General features: G+C 40.8%; 1 protein-coding gene across 1 annotated transcript; it reads left to right on the forward strand.

Moving 5' to 3' along the window:
• The first annotated feature begins 118 nt into the window (after window positions 1–118).
• BCCIP (BRCA2 and CDKN1A interacting protein) lies at window positions 119–13,292 on the forward strand. The gene is made up of 7 exons (XM_074875527.1): window positions 119–293; window positions 3,480–3,554; window positions 4,223–4,303; window positions 6,055–6,153; window positions 6,688–6,875; window positions 8,201–8,378; window positions 12,873–13,292. Exons 1-7 carry the CDS (start codon window positions 177–179, stop codon window positions 13,041–13,043), a joined length of 909 nt encoding a protein of 302 aa, XP_074731628.1. The 5' UTR covers window positions 119–176; the 3' UTR covers window positions 13,044–13,292.
• The last annotated feature ends 94 nt before the right edge of the window (window positions 13,293–13,386 follow it).

Raw genomic sequence — 13,386 nt, forward strand, 5'->3', positions numbered from 1 at the left:
TGGAGAGCGGTGCTGACCCGCTGCAAGGCCTTTCCACCCCCCGCCCCGCGCTACTCCGGCCCAGGCCCGGGCCCTGCCGCGCTCTCCCGGGCCGCCCCGAGCGGGCACCGCGCCTGCCCGCGGCCGGCCCCTCCGCCGCGGCCTTCCGGCTGCCGAGCGCCTGCGCGCCGCGGAGCATGGCCACGCCGGCCAAGCGGCGGGCCCAGGCCCAGCCCCCCGCCGAGGGGCCGGAGTCGGAGTCGGGGTCGGAGCCGGAGTCGGACTCAGACTCGGACTCGGAGAGGATCGATGAGGTGAGCGGGGCCCCTCCCGGCGCTGGCGGCCTTCGCGCGGGGCCTGGCCCGCCCGCCCCTCCCCGGCCCCTCTGTCGCGGCCGCCCCCCGCCCTCCCCTCCGCTCTGGAGCCGCTCGATAAGTTGTAAAGCGGTAAAAAACGAGCAGCCGGCCTCACAAAACCGCGCTGAGCGCTGCGGGGGGGGGACGGACACACACGGGGGTTGTCCCCGCTGTGAAGCCCCTTGCGAGGCACCCGCGGGTCGGGGCCCTGCGCGGGGCCGTGGGTTCCTGTGTTAAGGTGTGGGGGACGCGTCGGTGGGTGTCCGTAATCGGTGATGCAAAGTGTAATTCGGTTAATTCTTGTGGAGAGTCTTAATTTTTTTTTGTGTTCTTTTTTTCAATATTGGAATCCCCGAGGCCGCAAGCAGTCGAACAGACTTGGCCCTTGCCTATAGCCTCTCCACTGAAGGCAGCCCCTCGAAAATTATGCTTTCAACACAGATTTGCTCTGATTTCCTTTCTGTATAAGAAAGGGAGAAAAAAAGAAAAAAACACCAGACCTCACAGAAATCATCAAATGTTAATTTCTTTTCTGAACTTTGTCTCTCTTTATATATCTGCACCTGGACGTATGTGAAAATGCATTATTTAGTTGTGAAACACACACTGAGGGAGGAGCCGCCCTTTCTAGGAAAGGAAGAGACCACTGACTTTGAACTATTAAAATCTTCAGATGATAAGGCAATCTCATTTTCACAGGGCTTAAAAGAGTTAAAGGGTATCTATGGGTTTTAACTCTGTACATTTCAAATTAAATATTTTGCTAACTTGATTGTCTTCACCAGGATTTCACTTTGAGTTATCTTTTTCTTAGAGGAGGCCTTAGCTTATGTTAACAAATAAAAACCCAAACCCTACCTTTTTTAAAAACTATGTCATGATTAGAAGTGTAGGTTTAATTGTGTTACCAGTCATACTAACATGATGGAAGAGCTCATTTACCTTTTGCTAGAAATGTTAACCCACATTAAATGGGTGTTGACTTTAAGTTAACATATGTTTATAAAGTTCTTGACTAGCTCTGCTAGTATTTTGTGTACTGTTCAGTGTTTGTAAACTGATACAAGATGTTGCACTGGTGTCTAGACACTATGAAATTAAAGCTAATGGCAATAATATTTTTTTTTTCTTTTGGTTAAAGTGCACAGCATTCCTGCATAACATAGGTGGGACACTGGTTTATATTGTGGTGTCTGTGGATGAAGTTTCTTGAGTCTTCAGTGACAGGAGTTTTGGGGATGGTTTCTGTGTGTCCTGCACTGGTGTGGCCTACTGTGTTTTATTTGCAATTGTCTGTGCACTGGATACAGTTTGCAATATAACATTTTAATGTAGTAGTCCAGATTTTGAGGGTGATATATCACTATTACATCTATTTCAGTTTGGAAGTCTTGATACAAAGGTATACTGAATTTCCCTCAATTCTTGTGTAAGACATCAAGGTGTGCATTGCTAATATTAAAGAAATGTACTGAGCATTTATAACTGTACAAACTTAGAAATTTGTAGAGTCATGTACTTAAAGGGCATTTGTTTCTCTGTAATTCTCAGCATTTTTTTTTTTGCCATATTAGCCTTTCTCTTTGCCTCTTACCACAAGTGGAAAAAAGGAAAATCTCTTCCTTTATGCACATATTTTCTCCATAGAAAGGAGCATGTGGTAGTTCTGTCAATCTGAGCACAACAGTATAATTGCCAGGTAGGGCCTGGTTGGTGAAAAAGCTTTGCTCACCTCTGTGTTGTATGTAGCGGAGTATTGTTGCGTAATAACAACTTGCTTTGCAGGCTCTTGATTTGCTTTGGATGCAACACAGGGAGAGGAGAATAAGCACACAGTAGCAAGACAGGACATGCAAAATATATGATGAGTCTTTATTTGCTTTTTCTTTTTTTAATAGATGAAAGATGGAGGGTTTGTAAACTCATACAGGGCTGTTATTCTGGGTAGTGGAAAAGCCATGAAGCAAGATCAGTGCTAGAACATCTAGTGCTCCCGTGGTTTATATCAATTTTATGGCTATGATTTGCACAGTATTCAGAACCACTGTAAACTGTGTTTTGTTCAGAATTTATTGGCTTAATCATTCAGTGAGATCCTTGAATTTTAAAGCAGTCAGAAAGTTCCTGGATGCCAGGTGTGGATGCTCTATACACCAAAGATACAATCTGTTTTCTTATATAGGTAGCTTCTCAAGTAAATAATGTGCTCTCAGTTACCTCTGTGGAGCGTCATTGCTTTACTAGACCATAGAAGAATATCTGAGCATGTCTCCTGATTTTTATTACCCCCACCCCCCCAAGGGGTTGTATATCTGTTTTCTACACTGTAAACAGGCTTTTAAGGCTGTTCTCCCAGTGGACAATAAAGACCATGACCTCGATATGGGATTGGAGAGATTTGTGAGTCTTAATTGGTGACAAAAGCAAGACTCAGTTGTTTAGATTGTTCAGAAAGTGGAATCCAAACCAACAATTAAAAGGCATAAAGTAAATGTGGATGATCTTGAACAGTGGTTCACAGAAGAACAGGTAGGCAAGGCAACCTTGGCAGGCAGTACCATTAATACAGAATACCAGTAAAAGCATTTGGTAGGTGCACAGCATTTGTTCTGGAAGGAGAAGCAGGAGTTCACATTCTGGTTTTGCTGTGACTGGGTCTCCTGTGCCTACTGAACAGACTTCCAGAGTGGGGTTAATGATACCATTAGGATTTGAGGAAATAGCAGAAGTATGGTTTTGGATGTAATTGTTTAAATGTCTGCAGCAATCTTCATTTTTAGCCAAGGCATTACACTCCGGTCCTGCAGTTTTAAGAGTTTAACTGCCTGGATCAAGCCTCTCTACAGTGAGAGTCTATGCAGCTACGATAAACATAATTGTGTGAACCAGATTGCAGGAACAAAGCATTAGAGGTTTGTTCACAACAGTTTGTAAGTCAGTTTTAAAAAGTTACTTTCACAGATACTCTCTAAAGATTACAGAAGAAATTATAACTTTAACAATTGCTGAGATTACTGAAAGATGGAAATAAGTTCCAATTCTGATGTTGACCATTACTGTCTTCAAGTTTCTTATACTTTAGCTTTGTTTTGATACAGTTTCTTGCCAAGTATTTTTGATAATCTCTATTTTACTTCTTCATAGGAGGTGAATATTGAATTCGAAGCACATTCCATATCAGACAATGACTATAATGGGATAAAGAAATTACTACAACAGGTACTTTGACTTCTTGTTAACTTGGTTGATATGTCTGTTGATAAAGAGTTAAGACAAAGTCATCAGTTCACATTATCTGTGTTGATTCATAGTTTTACTGTCCTTCAGCTCATGAATATTTAAATAACTACAGCCACAGTGAACATGTATCTCCTAAACTATGGTTTCAAGAAGTTTACCCAATGAACTGAGGGCTGTTCTTCCACAGTGTGTATAATCTTTCTATCTTCATTGTGTTAGCTGCTGCCCAGAAAACCTGGTTCAATGTTAATCAGCTTCCCGGAGGGGTCTTTTTTGTAAATTACAGCCTGTAAAAAACAGGCAAACAAGTAATGTATCTGTTTGATGTGGCAGCTTTCAGTCTTCTAGTGACTGTTTCTGTTGGAAACCTATGCTCAGCAAGCATTCAGATCATACCAAACTCAAAAGGATAGCAGATAGGCAAAATACCAGCTTGTGGAGGGTCGAGGAGCAAGCGCTTCAAGAAGCTGATCTTTAGTCTTTACAGTATTATATTGAGAGAAGTTAAATAAACTCACTCAATGGAAATTAAAAATGGAACAGAACATTACATAACAATTCAGAGAAATTACTTTCATTTTCAACTAAGTGGCTCATGATATATCATCAGGCCTAAAATTTCTTAATACTTGTTTCTTCTTTTCCAGTTGTTTTTAAAAGCTCCTGTTAACACTGCTGAATTAACTGATATATTAATACAACAGAATCATATTGGAAGTATTATCAAGGTAAGACAGAATTTACATTTGTAAATGAAGTACAATACTTTTTATGTTGAAGGGACGTAACAGACTTTCAGAAGGGTATGCTGTCTTTGTAATTGGTATGCTTTTTTGCTTTGAGAATAATTCATAGAATCACAGAATCATAGAATAGTTTGGGTTGGAAGGGACCTTCAAGATCATCCAGTCAGGATGTTCCACAGGCAGGGACACCTTCCACTAGCCCAGGTTGCCCAAAGCCCCGTCCAACCTGGCCTTGAACCCTTCTAGGGAGGGGGCAGCCACAGCTTCTCTGGGCAACCTGTGCCAGGGCCTCACCACCCTCACAGGGAACAATTTCTTCCTTAGATCTAATCTAAATCTGCCCTCTTTCAGTTTAAAGCCGTGACCCCTCATCCTATCCTTACACCCCTGATCAAGAGTCCCTCCCCCCTTTCCTGTAGCCCCTTTAAGTCCTCGGAGGCCGCTCTTCTCCAGCTGAGCCTTCTCTTCTCCAGCTGAACCCCCCCAACTCTCTCAGCCTGTCCTCACAGGGGAGCTGCTCAAGCCCCATGAGCATCTTCATGGCCTCCTCTGGCCCCGCTCGAGCAGGTCTGTGTCCTTCTGATGTTGGTGCCCCCAGAGCTGGACCCAGCACTGCAGGGGGGGTCTCATGAGAGCAGAGCAGAGGGGGAGAATCCCCTCCCTCGCCCTGCTGCCCACACTGCTCTGGATGCAGCCCAGGACACAGCTGGGTATATATGGTATATAATTCTTCTATGGGAGCTGAAATATGTCATACCTACTTTCAACCAAACAAGGAAGTTGATTTATTATTTTGGTTGGTTTCTTTTTACATATGAAAGGTTTTTCACTTTTCTGTCTGAATTTTGGTGTAGTAAAGTAATAATGCTGAAAATGCGATGGAGAAGTTTGTCACTATCTCCTTAAGAACAGGACCTTGTGATTTCCCTGCATTCTCAGGATGTACAGAGATACACAGCAAAAACATCCTGCATGCAGTTTCGTTGTGTTCAGAGTTCTTTGGACATAGGAAAGTATCCTGCAGTGAGTCCTGAGCACGTTCTGCTCTGGCAGTGGAGCGCTGCAGCGGCTGCGTAGAGGCTGCACTCTGCAGTGCTGTGTAGTGCTCAAGATGTCATGGCCACGTTGTTTTCAAACCCAAACAAGCTGCCCTCACAGCACAGCTGTGCTGTTGTAACATGTTGCGTGGTAGCATTCCTATGTGTTCCCTTTTTGTCCTGTGCCAACAGTTTTTCCACCCAAGTTTAATATGATCGTTATATTACAACTGCGTGACCCCCAGTTCTTTCCCCAAGTTTTTCACTGCAGAGTTTTATTGAGCTTTTTGTTTCACTCTCTATCAAATCTCTATTGCTCTATGGTTTTTAAGACTTTGCAGGTTTATTTCCCTACGTTAGAAACTGAAGAAAATTGGTTTTGCTTAAGATACTGCAATCCCATGTACCAAGATGCTGCTTATTATATGTGAGCTATCAAATTTTAGTGCCTTTCAGAAGATCCTGCTGTAGAAGATACATGGCCTGGCTCTCTCTATAGCTGGCTCTAAGTACACAGAGACATTCAGTGATATGACACTTTCATAACTGTAACCAGAATTTGTAGGTTGTGTGTTTGTACAGATTAGCTGGATGGTTGTCATCTGCTGAGCATCTTCTGGAAAAAAAAAACAAAATTTGCTGCAGAGTGGAAATAGAATGTCAATACGAGTTGTTGCTTTTTCTTTCATGAAACAGCAAGCAGAAGTCGAAGAAGACAGTAGTGATGATGATGATGATGAAGTTGATGATGAAGTCTTTGGTTTTATAAGCTGCTTAAACTTAACGGAAAGGAAGGTTGGTATTCCTCATTAACACCTAGACAGTAATAAGTGACTGCATCCTGCTTTTTTGCCTTGTATAACAAGCCTAGGCAGCCAGATCAGGATTTTGAATTCCACCATGCAGGACTATGGTCTTAAAAGTTTCACGTCACTGAGCTTTTGGATCAAGTCCAGCGTAACTTGCTGAAGGTCAAACATAAAGCAAAGAATGGAATAGAGAGTTAAAACTAGGTCTAATAGTAGTTCCAGGGTAACTGAACTGTCAGCCTTTTGTATTTCTTCACTTTCATCTTTCGTAGCTTTTGAGTTTTGCTGTTGAATGTACTTGTGTTGCAGCTCCTCGCTGCCTTCCTATCAGTTAAGAACCTTTGTTTGCCCTCAGCTTCAGGGTTGGTAAATAATTTCAGAGAAATTGTACAGTGCTTTAGAGACTGCTTAAGGAAGTTACCAATAGGCCTGTAGAATATTCCCTTGAAATTCACATTCAAGGTTTTCTTGTGTAAATAATTGTTCTATATTGTAAAGAAAATATACCTTTTGATTCTAGGGTATGCAGTGTGCTGAACAAATCAAAGAGCTCATTCTAAGTCGGTGTGAGAAGAGCTGTGAACAGCACGTAGTTGAGCAACTGAATAAACTCCTAAATGACAGTACTAAGCCTGTGGGTCTTATACTAAGTGAAAGATTCATTAACGTACCACCACAGATTGCTCTGCCCATGCACCAGCAGCTTCAGTAAGTTTGGGGTTTTTTTGACATGATGTTGAGTAGTACTTTTTCTTCATATTTTTTCAGAAATAGTATATAGAACTGTGCTAAGACAGGTGATACTATAGATATAAGTAAGACATGAACAGAAAAAACTATTATCATCTCATATAAGGTTTTCAGTTAATTTTTGAGCATTTTTTTATATCTTTAGGCTTCTCAAACTCATTATACTTTGATATAGAGGAAATAATTTAAGAATATGTGCTGTTCTACTGCAGGAATAGCTGTGTGTATATTGTAGTTTATCTTTGTATTACGGATTATTTTCATATTGATCTAGGAAAATGTAAAAATGAGAACTTTTTATAGCATGCTGATAATGAGCGGCTTGGGTATTTCTGCTCATGTACTAATATCTGGCTGTGGAATGGAAGATTTGGATTGAGGGACAGTGTTTTGATTAGTTTCAAGCAAATGAGTGAAGCAGGTTAGATGCTGGTTGATCTCTACCAATTCATGGATTTGTATCATAGGCTGGGTGACAGTAAGTAAATAAATACACTGAGATACAACGTTATACTGTTTTAGTGCCATGTTGAGAACCAGGAAATTATGTTGGATAAGGAACTCCAGTACTCAAACTAATGCGCTTTTTTTTTTTTTTTTCTTCTTTTGTCTCATGTGAGGTGAGATTACAAGTCAGGTTACGTTGAGAGCTGTCATGGCTCATTTAAACAATAAAATAGAGTAATTACTACTAGAGTAATTTAAGTAATTACTACTTTGATATGAAGAAAAATAATGTAGATAAGGTTGGTCAGGAAGGTTTTTAGAGAAAAAAATAAGGTGCTTGAAGGCTTAGCTTTGAGTATTTGAGTACTAGTATGGCACCTGTCACAACTCAAATTCAGATCTCAGCCTCTTTGTCTTAAGGGTTTTGGAGTTGTTGCAGTGACAACATGTTTAACACAAGGGTGGGCAAGAGTGTTTTCTGGCTCTTCAGTTATAGTTCCTCATGGAAAGTGTGATGTGTTTTCAGGAGAGTTGCACTTAGAATTGTTTCACAGACTTTCTACCATAAAAAAGATTCTGGGAAAAATGGGTTATATTGTGAGGTGTGGAGAGAAAACCATGTTTTTATTGTTTTAAAGTGCAAATAGTATGTTTAAGTACGGGGAATGCATATGCAAAATTTATTTTCTGAGGCACTCGTAAGAGAATAGGCTGTGGTATGACTATCCTTTCTATACTAATATTTTATAAAGTTTACTTACACACTTGTTGAGGGTTTAAATTGTGTATGTAAATGTATTTTTAAATTGTATGTGTAAACATTTATTTATCTTCAGGAAAGAGTTGACTGAGGCACAGAGAACAAACAAACCTTGTGGAAAGTGCCACTACTATCTTCTTATCAGCAAGACCTTTACAGAAGCCACCAAGAGCAATTCTAAGAGGAGGGAAGGGAGAAGTCAGCAAAAGGAGGAATTAATGTTTGCAAATGCAGAGGAAGAATTCTTCTATGAGGTAACATATGCGATTCTTTTAATTTAAAATCTTTGGTTTTCTTTACATGTCAGCAAAAAAGGTGCTTCACCTTAAATTCAAGGGAGGCTTTTAAAAAGATATAATCACATATCTTTTAAATTAAATCCAGCTTTTTTTAAAGTAGCGTTGAGAGAGGAGCAAGCAACCTCTTTCTGTGTATTGAGCACCATGGGAAGGTGTGCTATCCATAAATTCAAATTATTAAATTAATCCTCCGTATCAGCATGAATTTACTCATATTTGTATCGGGTCACAATTAACCTGACTATAAGATGGTATGGTATAGACTGCCTGTGGCAGAGTTACTACATGATAGGATCTCCAGTGCTATGAGGATAATGGAAGAATTCCAAGAGTAACTGAAATAAGCAGAGACTTTAGGGGAAAGATTGGGTGTTACTTTGTCTTGAGGTCAGTGTCTTGGCCTCAAAGAATTAACAAATTTTGTCTCTTTACTCATATAGCAATGCTGAAATGATTGAATTGAATGTAATAATTTTTAGACTTGTAGAAAAACTGTGAATGGAATGTCCACATTTTTAGGATGAACAACTGGTGATAAATCTGGATATTGACTTTAGTAGCATGTCCCACGCCTTCCGAGTTTACCAAAGTTTGAAATTCCTTTTCTTTGGGGAACAGTGCAGTTGTCTTCTTTAATCTGAATAATAAGAAATATCAAAGACTCGTTATATTGCTGTGTCAGCTGAACAGAGAAGACTGTGCGTGTGTGAAATGCAGGAAGTGCGGGTTAGCTTGAGTATCTGTCAGTGAGATTCAAGCTAACATGATTTACATCACAAGCGTTCAAGAGTGGCAGCTCAAATGACAGGTAGCAACTTGCAAGAGTGCTCTAACTTAATCAAGTGTCGCAGCTTTAAGCACTTAGAAGAATAAAGATTCAAAAAAAATGCAGAGGAGTCTCTTGTTAGAGTCTTGATCAGCATCTGCAATCCCTGTTAATACTGGATTAATGTTAATACTGGATGGCTGCACTCAAAGAGTTGTGGTCAACAGCTCGATGTCCAAGTGGAGAGCAGTGACGAGTGTTGTCCTCAGGGGTGGGTGTTGGGACTGGTGGTGTTTAACGTCTTTGTCAGTGACATGGACAGTGGGATCGAGGCACCCTCAGCAAGTTCAGCAACGACACCAAGCTGTGTGGTGTGGTGTGGTGACACGCTGGAGGGAAGGGATGTGCCATCCAGAGGGACCTGGACAGGCTGGAGAGGTGGGACCTGCAAACCTCATGGAGTTCAACAAGGCCAAGGGCAAGGTCCTGCCCATGGGTCGGGGCAATCCCAAGCACAAATCCAGGCTGGGTGAGGAGTGGCTGGAGAGCAGCCCCAAGGAGAAGGACTTGGGGGGTATCAGTGGATGGGAACTGACTGTGAGCCAGCAACGTGCGCTGGCAGCCCAGAAAACCAGCCGTGTGCTGGGCTGCATCCAGAGCAGTGTGAGCAGCAGGGCGAGGGAGGGGATTCTCCCCCTCTGCTCTGCTCTCGTGAGACCCCCCTGCAGTGCTGTGTCCAGCTCTGGGGGCACCAACATCAGAAGGACACAGACCTGCTCGAGCGGGGCCAGAGGAGGCCATGAAGATGCTCGTGGGACTGGAGCAGCTCCCCTGTGAGGACAGGCTGAGAGAGTTGGGGGGGTTCTGCTGGAGAAGAGAAGGCTCTGGGGAAACCTTAGAGTGGCCTCCGAGGACTTAAAGGGGCTACAGGAAAGGGGGGAGGGACTCTTGATCAGAGGGGTAGGGATAGGGTGAGGGGTCACGGTTTTAAACTGAAAGAGGAGAGATTTAGATTAGATTTAAGGAAGAAATTGTTCCCTGTGAGGGTGGTGAGTCCCTGGCACAGGTTGCCCAGAGAAGCTGTGGCTGCCCCCTCCCTGGAAGGGTTCAAGGCCAGGTTGGACGGGGCTTTGGGCAACCTGGGCTAGTGGAAGGTGTCCCTGCCCGTGGCAGGGGGTTGGGACTAGATGGTCTTTAAGGTCCTTTCCAACCCAAACCATTCTATGATTTTGTGATCTCTTTTCCTTGCCCCTAAATAGTTAGTCCTGTGTTAGAAGGAAACAGCTGTTAATGCAGTTAAATGCATCTCTCTGAGATCTCTTCTGAACAAACTTCATGGATTCAAATCTCCATATTTCCTTTTGGATACCTATTACTTTCAAACAATGGTCAGAATAAAAAAAACTCTTGAAGATCGAAACAAGTAGATATCACTTCACTTCTTTTGTTTCTATTCAACTCAGGGCAAGTATAAAAAATGCTAAAATACTGAGATGAAAATATTACTTCCTATTTCCTAAGGCAACCTGTCTACACAATTCTGCTTGTCCCAAGCCAAATCAAGCGAGGGGAAGATGCAGGAAATGAAATTAAAAATATACTTTGAAATGTAAAGAAGTTTTCATTGTTCTTTATTTTTTTTTCAAAGCTTTAAAAATATTATTCTACAGTATTATTGCTTTGTCAAGAGACCATTATTTTTCATTTCTGGCAGTGGCTACAGGATAGAGTACTTGCACATGCATCATACAGTTAATGGCAGAGGTTCCTGTGTGTAATCATTCGTAACATTCTATTAGCAGCTATGGTATGGCTGTAATTTTATTTTTTGGGAAGAAGAAAAATGTAAGTGGGTGAATTCATTGTTAGCTATAGTGAATACTGTTGTAGCCTCTGTGCAGTAACAAGTTTGGGAATTTCTTTTTGTGTTCTTGCCACAGCAGCTTTACCAACTGAACTTGAAAACTCTGTGTAAACATGTTATTGTAACACCGAAGGGGAGAAGCCTGGATGCCCGTGTGTCCACGGGTGTTATGTTCTAGAAGGTCTATTTTGTATTTATCTCTGTTTTGTTATTTTGAGTGGCATTTTAAAGACTAATTGTGTGCTTCTATCTAAATTGCAGTAATTTTCAACTCAAGTGGATAGACTCAAACTGAACATGCTTTTCTTTTTAACAGTCTTTCTAGTGTTTTTAACAAAGTCATTTTAAACATTATGGAGGATATTAGATTAGGTGGGTCTCCGTACTTAATAATGTATATGTGTTAAATTAGTGTTGGAGTGTATATCCTCCCTGATCACACATAACATTAATTAGATTGCCATAAACCAGTATTAAATGTGGTGAGGCAGACACTTAGAGCCATATAAAACAGAGAGAAGCCGTTTTTGCACTTGTCAGTTCCCTGTGCTTTATTCTGTTCCTTAAAATGTTATTGAGGGAGCAGAAGAAAAGCCCTATTATAACCAGACTCAGAACTGATTAAAGGTTTAGGGCCTCCATTGCTCAAATTGTTCTTGTGCAAAGCCACTCAATTAATGTGATCGTTCTTCCAAAATTAAATGTACAACCTTGAGATTTTGTTAGTAAATAGCAAACCTAAAAGGAGACTGGATCTTAATTTTCCCTGCAAAGCGGAGAGGTTAGATAAGTTTTTCTACTTAAGAGTTCAGTTCCTACTTCTTAATCTGACTTGTGTGAGAACTAGAAACGTTTGTTAGGTAAATTTTTCTTATCCATCAGGTATTTTGTCTAGAAAAGCGAAGAACAGTCCCTTTTTATATCTCTATGCAGTATATATCACTGAAAAAAAAATAATAGATGTTATGGACACCTACCTATGTGAAGAAGCATCCTTTATAAATATGTCTTTCAGTGGCTCCAGCCATCTAGAGACTTTCCAAGAGCTTTTTGAAATTCTGCTCAGGATTCACAGTAGTGCCCATCCCCTTAATATGTAATTACCATTGGCAGTGTGAAAGAGGCGATTACCGTACCACATATTCTTACAGATATGTTAATTTTTAGGACTCTGAGCAGTTTTAGAGTGGGCCATGAGAAGCGCAGAGCCTGTTTGTTGCTACAAGCCTTCCACGTGTTGCCCACACCAAGCTGTCACCTTCAGTGCAGGCTCTATTCTACCTGCACTCTCTCCCCATTCCTTTTATCTGGGTTTTGACTGATCTGCCAATTCTCAAAATTACACAGCTAGTGATTTACTCTTATTCCAGGATTGAAGGTCTGTTAAGAACCTGATATTCCTATTACTGGTCAAGAATCCCTGCTAGTTGGCACAACTAAAGGTTGACATTTCTTACTGTGGTAATACGGGATAAGATGCTGGCTTAAAACAATCTAAAATGAGGCACATAAGCATATAAAGGGGGCATTGTTGGGTTTTTTTTCCTCTTGGGTCTTTTTTCTGATACCAAACTATAATGACAGCAATCATTTTAGAATGTAGTACAAATTATATAAATTCTGTGAAAAGCAAATAGTTTAAAACACTTAATAGTGGATTCTCTTGTAGGTTTTTTGGTGGACCTTTTAAGAGGTAAGAAAATAACTTCTTAATAAGCATGTCCATAACAGGGTAATTATTTTTACTTTGTTTAGACAATGTATTATCTTCATGCTAATTAAAAATTTTAATCCTAATGCATTTATTTCTGTTGTTTAGAAAGCCCTTCTGAAGTTCAACTACTCTGTGCAAGAGGAAAGTGACACCTGCTTGGGCGGCAGATGGTCCTTTGATGATGTACCAATGAAACCTTTGCGGACTGTTATGATAGTTCCAGCTGATGGAATTAATGTAATTATGGATAAACTCAAAGACTATCTCTCACTTTGAACTTCTCTATAAACACCGTTTTTTGTAAAGCAGCCATTCAGAACTAGGACTTCACAATATTTTCAGAAGACTGCTATTGAATTAATGGGTTTTTACTGCTCAAATGCTTCCTCTGTACACTTAGAGGACAAATAGGTGTTTCAACTAAAAATATCCATCAAATTAATATTTTTAAATATTGTATCTTATTATACTTTGACATCATCATTAAGCAGTCAATAAAAACCCAGTGTTACAAGAAAACTTAAAGATCTGCTCAGTATGTATTTAACCAAAATGAAATCGTATATTTTTGTTACAAAATAGTGCATACAACTCCTTTTGTTAAGAAAAAGTGCTTTTT

This window comes from Strix uralensis, chromosome 7, assembly GCF_047716275.1.
Source record: "Strix uralensis isolate ZFMK-TIS-50842 chromosome 7, bStrUra1, whole genome shotgun sequence".
NCBI lineage: Eukaryota > Metazoa > Chordata > Aves > Strigiformes > Strigidae > Strix > Strix uralensis.

What these genes read in the sequence shown, in the direction of transcription:
- BCCIP (XM_074875527.1), top strand. Translation starts at nt 177, where the DNA reads ATGGCCACGCCGGCCAAGCGGCGGGCCCAGGCCCAGCCCCCCGCCGAG. An exon ending in TAAACTTAACGGAAAGGAAG is followed by an intron (nt 6,154 to 6,687) that starts GTTGGTATTCCT and finishes TTTTGATTCTAG; the next exon opens with GGTATGCAGTGTGCTGAACA. An exon ending in AGGAAGAATTCTTCTATGAG is followed by an intron (nt 8,379 to 12,872) that starts GTAACATATGCG and finishes TCTGTTGTTTAG; the next exon opens with AAAGCCCTTCTGAAGTTCAA.